The sequence below is a fragment of the Hippopotamus amphibius genome, chromosome 17 (assembly GCF_030028045.1).
Source record: "Hippopotamus amphibius kiboko isolate mHipAmp2 chromosome 17, mHipAmp2.hap2, whole genome shotgun sequence".
Classification (NCBI taxonomy): domain Eukaryota; kingdom Metazoa; phylum Chordata; class Mammalia; order Artiodactyla; family Hippopotamidae; genus Hippopotamus; species Hippopotamus amphibius.
Window position 1 is genome coordinate 41485257 of NC_080202.1, and position 14185 is coordinate 41499441.

Consider the following 14185-nt stretch of genomic DNA (forward strand, 5'->3'; position numbering starts at 1 on the left):
GAGGACGGCCCCAAGACAGCAGGTGTCAACCCACACAGCAGGCGGGGCCCCGAGTCTCCACCGGCTGCAGCGGCAGCGGCGGCTGAGGGGGTGTCGGGGGAGGTCCCCCCGACTCCGGGTCGCGCATGCGCAGCCTCCCCGCCCCGCCTCCCGTCTCTGGGCCGCGGGTTGGCGGGTTTGGGTCACGTGGGCGCGCCTCGCCTCTTCCTCGCGGCAGGGGGCCCGCCCGCGGGCAGGTTTCCGGTTCGGTGGCTCCGAGATGACCGAGCCGAGCGCCTCTCCAGAGGACCCCTGGGTCAAGGCAAGCCCCGTGGGCGCGCACGCCGGCGAGGGGAGGGCGGGTCGGGCTCGTGCACGTAGGGGGTCCGGAAGACGAGGGGCCTCCCTGCAGTCCCCGGAGCAACCCCCGCCCTCCGGGCCCCGGGGCTGCAGAGAAGACAGCTCTCACCCTGCGTGTGCCAAGGTGGGAAGACAACTGAGGCGTGTGCGCGCGGGTGTGAGGGGCCGGGGCCGGCGGGCTGCGGGCGTGGAGTGGGCTCACAGGGTCCTGCAGAGGGGCGGCGCTCCCGCGGCCTAGCCACTGTTGGCTCTGGGGAAATCCTGCGACTGCCCGTGCACCCCGAGAGAGAGTGTGTGTGTGTGTGTGTGTGTGTGTGTGTGTGTGTGTGTACACGCGCGCAGGGGCAGAGGTGTCATGGGCTTCTCCCTTGCTCGGTGCTGCAGGTGGAGTATGCCTACAGCGACAACAGCCTGGACCCCGGTGAGTGCCTCCCGCACCGTCGGCTCTGGAGGGACACTCCCACTTCAGCCCTATAGATTCGTGGCCTTGCCAGCCACACCTGAGCACAGTCCACTGTCCCTGAGCTGAGCGGGCCTGAGCAGCGAGGGAGGAGGAGCTGGAGGGCAGGGGCAGGAAGCATCCGAGGGTGACACCTAGTTCCCTGTGCCCTGGAGCAGGGACGTGATGGAAGTAGTGACAGCTGGTCACTCACCATCATCACGCCCAGATGCCACTTTGTGAGCCGGGAGGTATCACTACAGGCCGGTGGAGCAGTGTAGACACTCGGGACGGGAGTGTTGCGGCATGGCATGACAGGAAGTGGGTGGCCCAGTATAGCTGGCTTTTGGGTTGAAGGGGAGAGGTCAGCATTTAAGGCTCAGGAAGCCATTGTGCCCAGGTGTCTAAGGGCCTAGCAGTACGCCTCCCCCCATCTTACCCCTTAGTGACTGGGGCCTCTCTTTTCCAGGGCTTTTTGTAGAAAGCACCCGCAAGGGGAGTGTAGTGTCCAGAGCTAATAGCATCGGTTCCACCAGTGCCTCTTCTGTCCCCAACACAGGTAGGCAGCAACGTCCCCCGCAACCCAGGGGAACCAGATTTCATTTTATAATAGTATCTTCCCTAGACAGGGCAGCTCCAGCCATCCACATTGGGGCGCTGGAACCATAGTGCTAGACGCAGGGTGTCACCATCTCTCACCTCATCTAGGTTACTAGGTTCTTGTATCCATCCGCCATCTATGGGCACCAGGTTCTTCTTCCCAGCTGGGGAAAAGTGAGCTAGCTGGGCCCCACTGGGCCCCAGAATGACCTCTTCCTGTCCCCCAACTCTGAGCGTAGATGACGAGGACAGCGATTACCACCAGGAATCCTACAAGGAGTCCTACAAGGACCGGCGGCGGCGAGCACACACTCAGGCTGAGCAGAAGAGGAGGGATGCCATCAAGGTGATTGGGGCGACCTGCACCTCAGCCCGCGCAGGAGGGCCCTGTACCCTTCAGATCCACTCTGCCCTGACTCCGTCAGGCAGTCCCAAGCAGGCTTGGGGGCAGCTAGTCTAGGCCCTGGACATGAACTTCTCCCTCCTTCCCACCCCTTTGAGTGAGTGAGCATGGAATTTGGTATCATGGAAGAAAAGCTTTGTGCCCATTTGCCTTAACCCCTCAGTTAAGGAACCCATTTCCCCTGCTTTCTCCACAGAGAGGCTATGACGACCTGCAGACCATCGTCCCCACCTGCCAGCAGCAGGACTTCTCCATTGGCTCCCAAAAGCTCAGCAAGGCCATCGTTCTGCAGAAGAGTATGGCCAGGAGGGCACTAGAAGGCTTGGAGCCAAGGGGGGCTGTGAGAAGGCTAGCGCCTCAGAGCCGCTGTTGGCCCGGCCCTGGTGGGGTGGTTGTAAGGGAGAGGTGGGGTCTGGGGGAAGGGGAAACAAACTCAACCTTGCCCTGGTTGAGACTTCTTGTGCCCACCCCGTCTCCAGCCATTGACTACATCCAGTTTTTGCACAAGGAGAAGAAAAAGCAGGAGGAGGAGGTATCCACGCTACGCAAGGACGTCATGGCCCTAAAGATCATGAAAGTGTAAGGGGGGTGCTGGGCTGGGGGAACCGGGCTTCTGGTTCTGAGGGGACTCTGAGGCCTCTTCAGTTCACACCCTCCCCTTTGTTCAAAGGCCACATCAGATAATATTCGCACTCCCTCATGTGGTAGACAGGATTCTACCCCAACTGTAGCAAATACTCTGGAAACTCCTGTGGAATTAATGAAAGGCAGGTTGGAGAGGGTGGGTCGCCCCTTCTGACCTAGAAGCAGTATCTAGCTGATGTTGAATACATCCGGAAATCTCCCTGGGAATCTCTTTCCCAGGGGGGTATGTAGGGTAGCGCTATTATTCTTCCTGGGCCGGTAGAGCTGCTGCAGCCCCTTAGCCCTGGCCTGCTCGCTTTCAGGAACTATGAGCAGATTGTGAAGGCACACCAGGACAACCCCCATGAGGGGGAGGACCAGGTCTCTGACCAGGTCAAGTTCAATGTGTTTCAAGGCATCATGGACTCCCTCTTCCAATCCTTCAACGCCTCCATCTCCGTGGCCAGCTTCCAGGAGCTGTCGGCCTGTGTCTTCAGCTGGATTGAAGAGCACTGTAAGCCTCAGGTATGGGGCAGCAGTGGACATGGGGTCGGGGGTCTTCCCTCAGGCACAGTGGCCTAAGCCACTGTTTGTTCAGAGAGGCAAGGTAGCAGCTTTTAGGTTTCTTGAGGGTATTTCTACAACTTTCAGTGTTCTTGTTTCCTTCTTTGCTTTCTAGCCCAGATTTTCCTGTTAAGATTTCATTTGACAAGAATGAGTGAGCACTGCCTCCTGCAAGGCCTACCTCTTGGCCTCTGTTTAGCCCATGCTCAGGCACTCCTCCTCTGCTCCCCAGCATGTAACCCCTGATCACTTGCAGCAGACTTACTTGGGGTTTTTGGAAAGATTCCTGGCCCCCACCCCCAGGCCCACTAAAGTAGTTTTCCTCCGGGCTTCTGATTATTTGTAATGGAGAGTGTGTTAATGGTTGCCCTGAGTCTTCTGCTTTTGAGGCCTGGTTGCTTTTTCTGAGGTTTGACTTGTATCTGAGAGTCTCACTTTTTTGTTTCCCAACATTTTTTTAAATATAATTTTTAAAAGTTACGCTCCATGTGCAGTTATAAAACATTGGCTATATTGCCCATGTTGTACAATACATCCTTTTAGCCTGACACCCAGTAGTTTGTATCTCCCACTCCCCCACCCCGATATTGCCCCCCATCTCCCCCCACGGGTAACCACTAGTTCGTCCTCTATATCTGTGAGTTTCTTTTTTGTTATATTCACTAGTTTGTTTTATTTTTTTAGATTCCACATATAAGCGATGTCGTACAGTATTTGTCTTTCTCTGCCTTATTTAACTTAGCATAATGCTCTCCAAGCCCATCCATGTTGTTGCAAATGGCAAAATTTTGTTGTGTTTTTTGTTTGTTTGTTTTTTGGCTAAAGAGTATTCCATTGTGTGTGTGTGTGTGTGTGTGTGTACCACATCTTCTCTATCCATTCATCTGGGTTTTTGTGTGTTTGTATTTTTAAAAATTTTATTGAGGTATAGTTGATTTACAATGTGTTAATTTCTGTTGTACAACAGTGACAGTTTTATATGTATATATACACATATATATATTCTTTTTCATATTATTTTCCATTATCATTTGTCACAAGATGTTTAATATAGTTCCCTGTAGACAGCAGGACCTGTTATTTATCCATCCTATGTACAGAAGTTTGCCTCTGCTAATCCCAAACTCCCAGTCCTTCCCTTCCCGCCGCTCCCCCCCTCCCTTGGCAACCACAGATCTGTCCTCTGTGAGTCTGTTGCTGTTTCGTAGATATGTTGATTTGTATCGTATTTTAGATTTCATATGTAAGTGACATCATATGGTATTTGTCTTTTTCTGACTTACTTCGCTTAGTATGATAATCTCTAGGTCCATCCATGTTGTTGCAAATAGCATTATTTCATTCTTTTTTATGGCTGAGTAATATCACATTGTATATATATATACACCACCTCTTCTTTATCCATTCTTCTGTTGATGGATGCTTAGGTTGCTTAGGTCCATATCTTGGCTATTGTAAATAATGCTGCTGGAACATTGGGTTGCATGTATCTTTTCGAATTAGTGGTTTTTGTTTTTTTGGTTATATACCCAGGAGTGGAATTGCTGGATCATATGGTAGCTCTATTTTTAGTTTTTTAAGAAACCTCCATACTGTTTTCCACAGTAGCTGCATTAATTTACATTACCACCAACAGTGTGCAAGGGTCCCCTTTTCTCCACAGGCTTACCAACATTTGTTATTTGTGTACTTTTTTAAAAAAATATTTATTTATTTTTGGCTGCATGGGGTCTTAGTTGTGGCACACGGGATCTTTTCTTGAAGGATCTCTCCTTGAGGTGCACGGGCTTCTCTAGCTGTGGTGTATGGCCTTCTCTCTAGTTGTGGCATGCGGGTTTTCTCTTCACTAGTTGTGGCTCACGGGCTCCAGAGCACGTGAGCTCTGTAGTTTGCCTCACTCAGGCTCTCTGGTTGTGGTGCGTGGGCTTAGTTGCCCCGAGGCATGTGGGATCTTAGTTCCCTGACCAAGGATCAAACCTGTGTCCCCTGCAATGGAAGATGGATTCTTTACCACTGGACCACCAGGGAAGTCCCTATTTATGTACTTTTTGATGATAGCCATTCTGACACATGTGAGGTGACATCTCACTGTGGTTTTGATTTGCATTTCTCTGATAATTAGTGATGTTGAGCACCTTTTCACCTGCCTGTTGGCCATTCGCATTTCCTCTTTGGAAAAATGTCTATTCAGTTCTTGTGCCCATTTTTTAATCAGGTTGTTTGTTTAGGCCACACCACGTGGCTTGCGGGATCTTTGTTCCCCAACCAGGGATCGAACACGAGCCATAGCAATGAAAGTGCCAAGTCCTAACCACTGGACTGCCAGGGAATTCCTTTTTTTTTTCTTCAAGATTTTCAAATAGATTTTATTAATAAAATATGTCATAGCTTATTTGTACATCTTTTTTTTCTTCAGATCTTTTTTTTTTTAATTTTATTTATTTGTTTTTGGCTGCATTGGGTCTTCGTTGCTGCGTGTGGGCTTTCTCTAGTTGTGGCGAGTGGGGACTTCATTGTGGTGCGTGGCCTTCTCAGTGCAGTGGCTTCTCTTGTTGCAGAGCATGGGCTGTAGGCAGACAGGCTTCAGTAGTTGTGGCTCATAAGCTCTAGAGTGCAGGCTTTAGTTGTGGCACACAGGCTTAGTTGCTCCACGCCATGTGGGATCTTCCTGGACCAGGGATGGAACCTGTGTTCCCTGTATTGGCAGGCAGATTCTTAACCTCTGCGCCACCAGGGAAGTCCCTCTTCAGAGCTTTATTGGAGTATAATTGCTTTACAGTGTTGTGCAGTTTCCACTGTATAACAAATTGAATCAGCTGTATTTATACATATATCCCCATATCCCCTCCCTCTTGAGCCTCCCTCCCCTCCTCCCTATCCCACCCCTCTAGGTCATCACCAAGCATCGAGTTGATCTCCCTGTGTTATGCAGCATTCTCCCACTAGCTGTTTTACATTTGGTAGTGTATATATGTCAATGCTACTCTCTCACTTCGACCCAGCTTCCCTTCCCCCCATGTCCTCAAGACCATTCTCTACGTCTGCATCTTTATTCTGGTCCTGCCACTAGGTTCATCAGTACCGGTTTTGGTTTTTTTTTTTAGATTCCATATATATGCGTTAGCATACGATATTTGTTTTTCTCTTTCTGGCTTTCTTCACTCTGTATGACAAATTCTAGGTCAATCCACCTCACTACAAATAACTCAATTTTGTTCCTTTTTATGGCTGAGTAATATTCCATTGTATATATGTGCCACATCTTTATCCGTTCATCTGTTGATGGGTGTTTAGGTTGCTTCCATATCCTGGCTGTTGTAAATAGTGCTGCATCGAACATTGTGGTACATGTATCTTTTTGAATTACTGTTTTCTCAGGGTATATGTCCAGTAGTGGGATTGCTGGGTCATATGGTAGTTCTATTTTTAGTTTTTTAAGGAACCTCCATACAGTTCTCCATAGTGGCTGTATCAATTTACATTCCCACCAGCAGTGCAGGAGGGTTCCCTTTTCTTCACACGCTCTCCAGCATTTACTGTTTGTAGATTTTCTGATGATGCCCATTCTAACTGGTGTGAGGTGATACCTCATTGTAGTTTTGATTTGCAGTTCTCTAATAATTAGTGATGTTGAGCAGCTTTTCATATGCCTCTTGGCCATCCATATGTCTTCTTTGGAGAAATACCTATCTAGGTCTTCTGCCCATTTTTTGATTGGGTTATTTGTTTTTTTGATATTGAGCTGGATAACTGTTTATATATTTTGGAGATTAATCCTTTGTCTGTTGATTCGTTTGCAAATATTTTCTCCCATTCTGAGGGTTGTCTGTCTTGTTTATGGTTTCTTTTGCTGTGCAAAAGCATTGACATTTCATTAGGTCCCATTTGTTTATTTTTGATTTTATTTCCATTATTCTAGGAGGTGGGTCAAAAAGGATTTTGCTTTGATTTATGTCAGAGTGTTCTGCCTATGTTTTCCTCTAAGAGGTTTATAGTGTCTGGCCTTACATTTAGATCTTTAACCCATTTTGAGTTTGTTTCTGTGTATTGTATTAGGGAGTGTTTTAATTTCATTTTTTTACATGTAGCTGTCCAATCTTCCCACCACCACTTATTGAAGAGGCTGTCTTTTCTCCATTGTATATTCTTGTCTCCTTTATCAAAGATAAGCTGACCATATGTGCATGGGTTTATCTCTGGGCTCTCTATCCTATTCCATTGATCTGTATTTGTCTTGGTGCCAGTACCATACTGTCTTGATCACTGTAGCCTTGTAGTATAGTCTGAAATCAGGGAGCCTGATTCCTCCAGCTCTGTTTTCCTTCTCAAGATTGCTTTGGCTATTTGGGGTCTTTTGCATTTACATACAAATTATAAAATTTCTTGTTCTAGTTCTGTGAAAAATGCCATTAGTAGTTTGATAGGGATTGCAATGTTGATTCTTCCAATCCAAGAACATGGTATATCTCTCTGTTTGTATAGTCTTTGATTTCTTTCATCAGTGTCTTATACTTTTCTGCATACAGGTCTTTTGCCTCCTTAGGTAGGTTTATTCTTAGGTATTCTTTTTGATGTGATGGTAAATGGGATTGTTTCTTTAATTTCTCTCTGACACTTCGTTGTTAGTATACAGAAATGCAAGAGATTTCTGTATGTTAGTTTTGTTTCCTACAACTTTACCGAATTCATTGCTGAGCTCTAGTAGTTTTCTGGTGGCGTCTTTAGTATTTTCCATGTTTAGTATCATGTCATCTGCAAACAGTGACAGTTTTATTTCTTCCTTTCCAATTTGGATTCCTTTTATTTCTTCTTCTCCTATTGCTATGGCTAGGACTTCCAAAACTATGTTGAATAAAAGTGGCAAGAGTAGGCCTCCTTGTCTTGTTCCTGATCTTAGAGGAAATGCTTTCAGCTGAAAGAATGTCCCAACATTTTTATAGTGAAACACAATATACTACAGCACTGAGACAACTGTATAATGAACACTCATATACCGCTCATGGCCACCATTAACGTTTTTTGTATTTGCTTTATCACATAGCAATGCATCTCTCCATCCCTGACTCCATCCTGTTTTGGGGGCATTTGCAAACTGTAGACATCAGTGCTTCCCAGGTTTTGTTTTTTGTTTTGTTTTGTTTTGTTTTAACTGTAAAGAGCACACCTGGCCCAGGAAGGCGTCACTGAGTGGCTCTGTGCTCTCCCTGAGCGTCATCTCTTTCTCTGCTACCCCCACCAGACCCTACGGGAGATTGTGATTGGTGTCCTGCATCAGTTGAAGAACCAGCTTTACTGACCGGTTCTTGGAAACTGCAGAACAGCCAACAAGAGGCCTTGAGTCTCCTGCTTGGCCGTGAAGCCACTGGGCTTATGAGATTGGACTGCGACACCGCACACCACTCAGCTGCTTTCTCCTCGGTGTTTGGCTCCCCAGCTACCCCCCTCCCCTCCCCAGCCCCACTGAAGATGGGACTGGGGCGGGGGGGGCAGTATTATGAAAGCTTTGATTAATTTATTATATTGACCACAGATCTCAAACCTACCTAGTCTTACCCCTGCCCCAAGAAGTCCACGGGATGGGGGTCAGCTCTGGGCACCCTAAAGAGCTCCTGGCCTCTTCCTTTTTCTAAGCCTCAGATTTCTGCTCATATTGGTAACTATTGTTTGCCTGTTTTGGTCTCTCTGGCAACATTTAGCCCAAGTTTGGCCATTTTGGCAGTAGCTGGATGGGAAGAAAGGAGTAAGAGGAAATACTCCCACAGCCATGAAGGGTGAAAGGTGGCCTCATGCCACCTGGCTAGGGCTGCCTGGTCAGCCCAAGGTGAGGCTAGAGTTTTCTCTGGCCAGCTCAGGGCAGGGCTGCCAGGTTCCTGCCCTTGCCCCCTGCTCCACTGCCTCTCTTGCCTCCCTACTGTGGGTGGTAGAGGGAAGCAGCCTCCCCACCCACTCCTGCCCTCTCCATCCCCACAGGCAGTAGCATGGCACAGTAAAGTCAAGTGTGACACAACACTACATATTAAAATTTTTAATTTTTCTAAACACCAACGATGCAATTTTGCTAAAGTTACAATTCTGGAAAATTAACTGGCCTCAGGACCACTTCTAGCCTCTCTGTCACGTGTATCTGGGTTGCTGCCATCTCAGTGCTGCATTTCTCCCAGAACTTGGGGTGGGGTGAAGGCAGATAGAGAAGATTCTCTAAGGTCTTCTGGAGGATAGAGCCCAGGAGAGTCCTGGGTGAGGCCCTGGGCTCCCTGAATGCTGTGTATAGTAGCTTCTCTCTGCCTTTGTCCCCCAGGCTCCCTTTTGCCTTCCTCAGGTTTGATATCCGAGGTTTGATTATCCAGAGGAAATTAAATATTTTTATATCAAATTATATTACAATAAATATTGCCAAATGCTTTCCTTTAGCGTTGTTCCCCATCTAAGTGTTAAGCTCAAGCAATCAAAACGTGGACAATGAGATGAGTCTGACCAGCCTCTGCCGGCCACCCACGCTCCCTCCCTCCAGCCAGTACTCTGGTGTGTGCACAGAGGTGGACAGCAGCAGGAACAACAAAAAAGCTGACCTAAACAAGGCAGCCAGTCCAGGACATCGGTTCCCAGTCCTGCTGGAGGGCCTCTCAGGGGTCTGGGAGCCTGACGTTGTAATCTTCATCTGTCTCTATCCCAACTTCCTCCTGTGGGGCAGCAAGACAAGTGAATGAGACCTCCCTGGACGAAGGCCCCAGGGGAGTAAGGAAGGAAGCGCACCACTTACAAAAAACTGCTTCTTGCTCTTGGGGTATCCTTCAAGGATTGCATCAGACAGCTCTGTTGCCTGACAAGAAACAAAACCACCCCTTTCAGATGGGCAGTACTCGGCATCCCTGATGGGTCCATGATACGGGGCAGCTCTCTCCCTGGTGGCTGTCATTGTCCAGGGCCTGCCTAGAGCTCCCACATACTTACCATCCTCTTCCGCTTCCTCCACTCCTTGCAGTACCTCTGCCTCTCTCTGTACACCTAGATAGGGAAACAAATTCTTCTGAGCCCCACAGCAGCCACTGGGGTCAACCCTCCTCCTCACTTTGACCCTGCACAGGCAGTCCTCCATGCTCCCCCTCCCTCCCAACCCACCTGCTCTTTCTCTTCTGGAGTCACATGGTTGGTGGCTGCTTTGATGTTCTTCAGTCTCTCTGTGTAGCTAGCACATTCCTTCTTTAACTCCTGGATCTCTTTCTGCATCTCCGGTGTGGTCAGGGCACTCGTTAACTCCTTCAGCTCTAAAACCACATCTCCCTGAGGTCACTGGCTACCCTGAGGTAGGAGACCAGGCCTCCACCTTGCTCTGGGCTCTACACACAGGGTCCAGGATGGGTCCCATATTCTGGAAATCCTCAAGAGAGATTAAGGCTTACAGAATTATCAGCTTATTCTAGTTTACTTTCCTCCTCCATCTACAGATAGTTGGGGGGTACGAGTTTGAGTAGACTGTTAGCTGTAGCCAGTTGAAGCAGAATAAAGGGAAGTGTGGGAACTGTGTACTGATAAGCATAGCAGAGAAGGCAAATGCCTGTAGTTGTCTTCAAAAGCCATCAGTTAGACATTGATTTTACTTTTTTTTTTTTTTTTTTTGGCACACGGGCTTAGTTGCTCCGTGGCATGTGGGATCTTCCTGGAGCTGGGATCGAACCCATGACCTCTGCATTGGCAGGCGGATTCTTAACCACTGCACCACCTAGGAAGCCCCTAGACATTGATTTTAATGCAATGCCTGTGGCAGCCCAGCAAAGGCATCTTTGCTGCAAGAAGAGAACACTGCAGTCAACAAATCCTTCACTTGGTAAAATCTGACCTCAGGGCTGACCCTGACACTAGGAGAACCTTCTGGGGGCTGCCCAGTCCTACCTCCCTCCATGTGGCGACAGCTCTGCTGCAAGCCCTGCACTTTAGCAGTGAGGGCCACGATTTTGGCATCCAGGCCTTGCAGGTCAGCATCACTGACCATGTCAAACTGGTCCTGCCAGAGACAAAAAGAGAATGAGAAGCAGGCTGATGGGAGGCACAAGATAGGAACCCACATCTGGGAAGGCAACGTTCATACACACTTAAAAATCTGGGACTCCTCACCCCTCCAGAGGGCCTGGGAAGATAGTGGGAGGGCAATTCCGAGCAGTCATTCTACCGGTCCCTAAAAAAACTATAAAAGAACAGGTTGAAACCTGATACTTGTCCTCAAGGGGCTTCGAGGTGCAGGATACTAAATAATACGACAGAAGTATCTTTCATTTTCCTGGCAAAACCACTCAGTGGGCTGAAGGAATAAAGGAACATTGTGATGATACCTAATTCTGGGTTTCCACAATAGGAAGAATCTGGACAGGTGAAGAGGCGTGGTGGGGGTTATTTAGATAAAGGATACTGGGAAGAGTCTGAGGAGCCCCTCCCATGAGACCAGCAGCTAGAAAAGGCCTGTGCTGGGGCTCAGGGGAGTCTTGTCAGTTGGGGATGGGAAACAGAATGGAAAGGCCAGGAATGCCAGTTTAGACTATATTCAGGTGAGGTAAACAATTAGGGCAGAAGGTAGCAAACTACAGCCTGCAGGTCAAATCCTGCCAGATGCATGTTTTTAAAAAAAACTTATGGAAACATAGCCACTTCCATTCATTTACATATTGTCTAATGGCTGGTTTTGCTCTACAACGGCAGACTTGAGTACTAGTGACAGTTGTGTAACTGGGACAAGAGACCATCTGGCCTGCACAGCATAAAAATATTAATTGGCCCTTTACAGGAAAAAAAAAAAAGTCTGCCAACTTCTTTAAGGGATCTTCAACAGAGCAGTAATATAATGAAACCTATTTTAGGAAAATTAGTCTTGATGGTGGATGTTAATTAAATCCTGTGGGGGTACTGAGTAAAGGAAGATGAATGAGAAATGGGGTCTCCCCTAGAAAAGCTTCAGTTTTGTGAGGCAAGTGAAAAGACGATTATAATAGAGTATGCCTCAAAAGAGGTAGGTGCCTGAAGAAGGCAGTTAGCTCACAGCATTCAGGGAAGGTTTCTGGAGGTGATGCCTGAGTGAAATTCTAAGGATGAGTAAGAGTTAGCTGGGCAAAGAGGAAGAAGAAATTCAAAAACTCTGAGCAGAGGAAGGACAACGAGAAAAGGCCACAGGAGTAAAGCCATCTAAATGGTCTAGTAGTGATGGATGGAGAAACAAACAGGGATATGTATGAGAAGCTAGATTCTCCAAGTGCCTTTTATCTGTTCTAGGGAGCACTAGAGTTTTCAGTAGGGAAACGGCATGACTAGATAATTCTGGCTGCAATGTTTAAGATATGTTTAATGAGGCCAGGAGATCAGTTAAGAGGCTATTGCAATAGATGAGCAGCACCTAACTAGGGCAGTGGCGGCAGCTGGAAAGGAGAGGATGGGTTCAAGAAAGCGGGAAAACACCTGGACTTGATGGCTGACTAGGCATGTGAAATAAGGGAAGTTAAGAATGACTCCCCGATCTCTGGCCTGGGTGAAGAGGGATTCCACTAAGGGAGAAGAGCCAGTTCAGAGAAATGAGGCATTCTACTTTGGCAGTATTGATTCTGAAGGGTCTGAAAGGCATCCAGGTGGGGTCTGGGCTGGAGATATTGATACAAAGTTAATGTTGTGTGTGTTTAGGGAGGGGTTGGAGACAGAAGGAAAATAATTCGGCAGACGGTGGTTCTCATCTAGGTGACTGGCAATAAGAACTAAGCGTAAATGGACCTCGATAGCAGCAATTCAGGATCTTCTGTCATCTGTCATATTTTAAGTCTGGAAATCTCGTGAAGTTTGGATGACTGCAAAGGAAGTCCACACTTTGACTTAAAGGCTAGCTGGGGCCCTTTTAATGGCCTAAGGCCGGTGAATTTCACGGGATGCCTCAATTCTCCCAAAGAGAGTTCATCACTAGGGGCTGATTCACCCCATGCCGGGCTCTCACACAGGTGCTAATCTGCGCGTTTACCTCACCTGGTCCGCAAAGTATATCTTCTGCTTGCCATACGTCTTCTCTTTGATCTTGCCTTGTTGGGCCAGCTGCTCCAGCGCCTTCACCACCGCCTGGCAAAGGGGAAGGGGCGGGGCAGTCGGGGGAGTGACTTCGGGCCCAGGACGTCGCCAGTGGTGAGGGAAGCGCCCGACGAGCCTTAGGAAGCCCAAGGCTAGAATGGCAGCCTCGAGAGGGCGGGACTCCAGGCTGACTGGAGGGATCCCAGGGGAGGAATCCCAAGAGAGGGTTCTCACCGCCTTGCCCAGTCCGTGTTCCCGCTGTAGGTTCCCGAACACATCCTGGGCGCTGTAGGGCCGGTTCTGCTCCTGCAGGTACTTCAGCAGGATCCCGGAGGCTACGGAGAGAGAGGAGGCAGGGAGAGGAGTCCCTCGAACGACCCCGGCTCGCCCTCCTCCCGGGTCTCCAGCGCCCACGGCCTTTACCTCCCGCTGCGGCTTCCGCCCGGCCTTTACTCATGGCCTTTCCCGCCGCCAAACTCCGAAAGCCGGAAGTTGCAGTTGCTCCGGGCAACGGCTCGAAGCAACTTCCGGCGACGAGCAAGGCGGGCCTCCGATGGTGATTGGTGGAGGGAAGCCTTCGCGAGGAGCGGAGCGGAGCGGCCCTTCCCGGGCACCGTAGTTCAGCTCGGCCGCCGCATTCCATCCTCTATGGTCCTGGTCTCGGCTGCGGAAGCGGGACGCGCGCTTCGAACCTTTCCCTTCCTCCGCTCGGAACCAGGGCTGTAGGGAATCACGCCCTGAAGTTTCGGGACCCAGTTCCAGCGCCCGCTGAGCACTCGTGACCCAAAGCTGAGCTGAGTATCCGAACGGAAAGAAACCTTTCTTTCGAACGAAAACTCCCGGTGGGCAAGCGACTTGCTCAAGGTCACAGGGCCACTTACCCAAGGACGTGTCCCGTCCCATGGCCCAAGCCTTTTTGTCGGTTTTTCTTATTTCTTGACAAACGGGAACAAGAGGTGTTTGCAGGAGACGGGTTGTGAAGACTTAGAGCGCGTGAGCGCCCTGGGAGGAATAACGCCGCCTTTATTTGCCCGTCATCGAGCTTCGCACACAGGGGGCGCTCGGCACATGCTGTGGTTGAAGGCAGGGTTGGGAGGGGGCTGCTCTCAAGCCACAAAGCTTGTAGAAGTTTCCTTTTGGCTGAGACAGTCTTATGGCAACACCTGGCAGGTGCTTTCCACTCC

General features: G+C 49.1%; 2 protein-coding genes across 5 annotated transcripts; one reads left to right on the forward strand and one right to left on the reverse strand.

Moving 5' to 3' along the window:
- The first annotated feature begins 205 nt into the window (after window positions 1–205).
- MLX (MAX dimerization protein MLX) lies at window positions 206–9379 on the forward strand. Of its 3 annotated transcripts, none has more exons than XM_057716222.1 (8): window positions 218–301; window positions 724–760; window positions 1248–1337; window positions 1618–1724; window positions 1978–2077; window positions 2261–2360; window positions 2729–2930; window positions 8209–9379. In XM_057716222.1, the coding sequence occupies exons 1-8, from the start codon at window positions 260–262 to the stop codon at window positions 8263–8265; spliced, it is 735 nt and encodes a 244-aa protein (XP_057572205.1). In that variant the 5' UTR covers window positions 218–259; the 3' UTR covers window positions 8266–9379. The 3 variants fall into 3 exon arrangements, with proteins under 3 accessions (XP_057572206.1, XP_057572205.1, XP_057572204.1); XM_057716221.1 differs by having other exon boundaries at window positions 226–463; XM_057716223.1 differs by lacking the exon at window positions 1248–1337 and having other exon boundaries at window positions 206–301.
- PSMC3IP (PSMC3 interacting protein) lies at window positions 8980–13476 on the reverse strand. Of its 2 annotated transcripts, XM_057716225.1 has the most exons (8): window positions 13425–13476; window positions 13236–13336; window positions 12963–13052; window positions 10860–10971; window positions 10089–10234; window positions 9921–9974; window positions 9730–9789; window positions 8980–9649 (listed from the first exon to the last, which is right to left on the reverse strand). In XM_057716225.1, the coding sequence occupies exons 1-8, from the start codon at window positions 13456–13458 to the stop codon at window positions 9593–9595; spliced, it is 654 nt and encodes a 217-aa protein (XP_057572208.1). In that variant the 5' UTR covers window positions 13459–13476; the 3' UTR covers window positions 8980–9592. The 2 variants fall into 2 exon arrangements, with proteins under 2 accessions (XP_057572208.1, XP_057572207.1); XM_057716224.1 differs by having other exon boundaries at window positions 8980–9789; window positions 13425–13472.
- Between the last annotated feature and the right edge of the window lie 709 nt (window positions 13477–14185).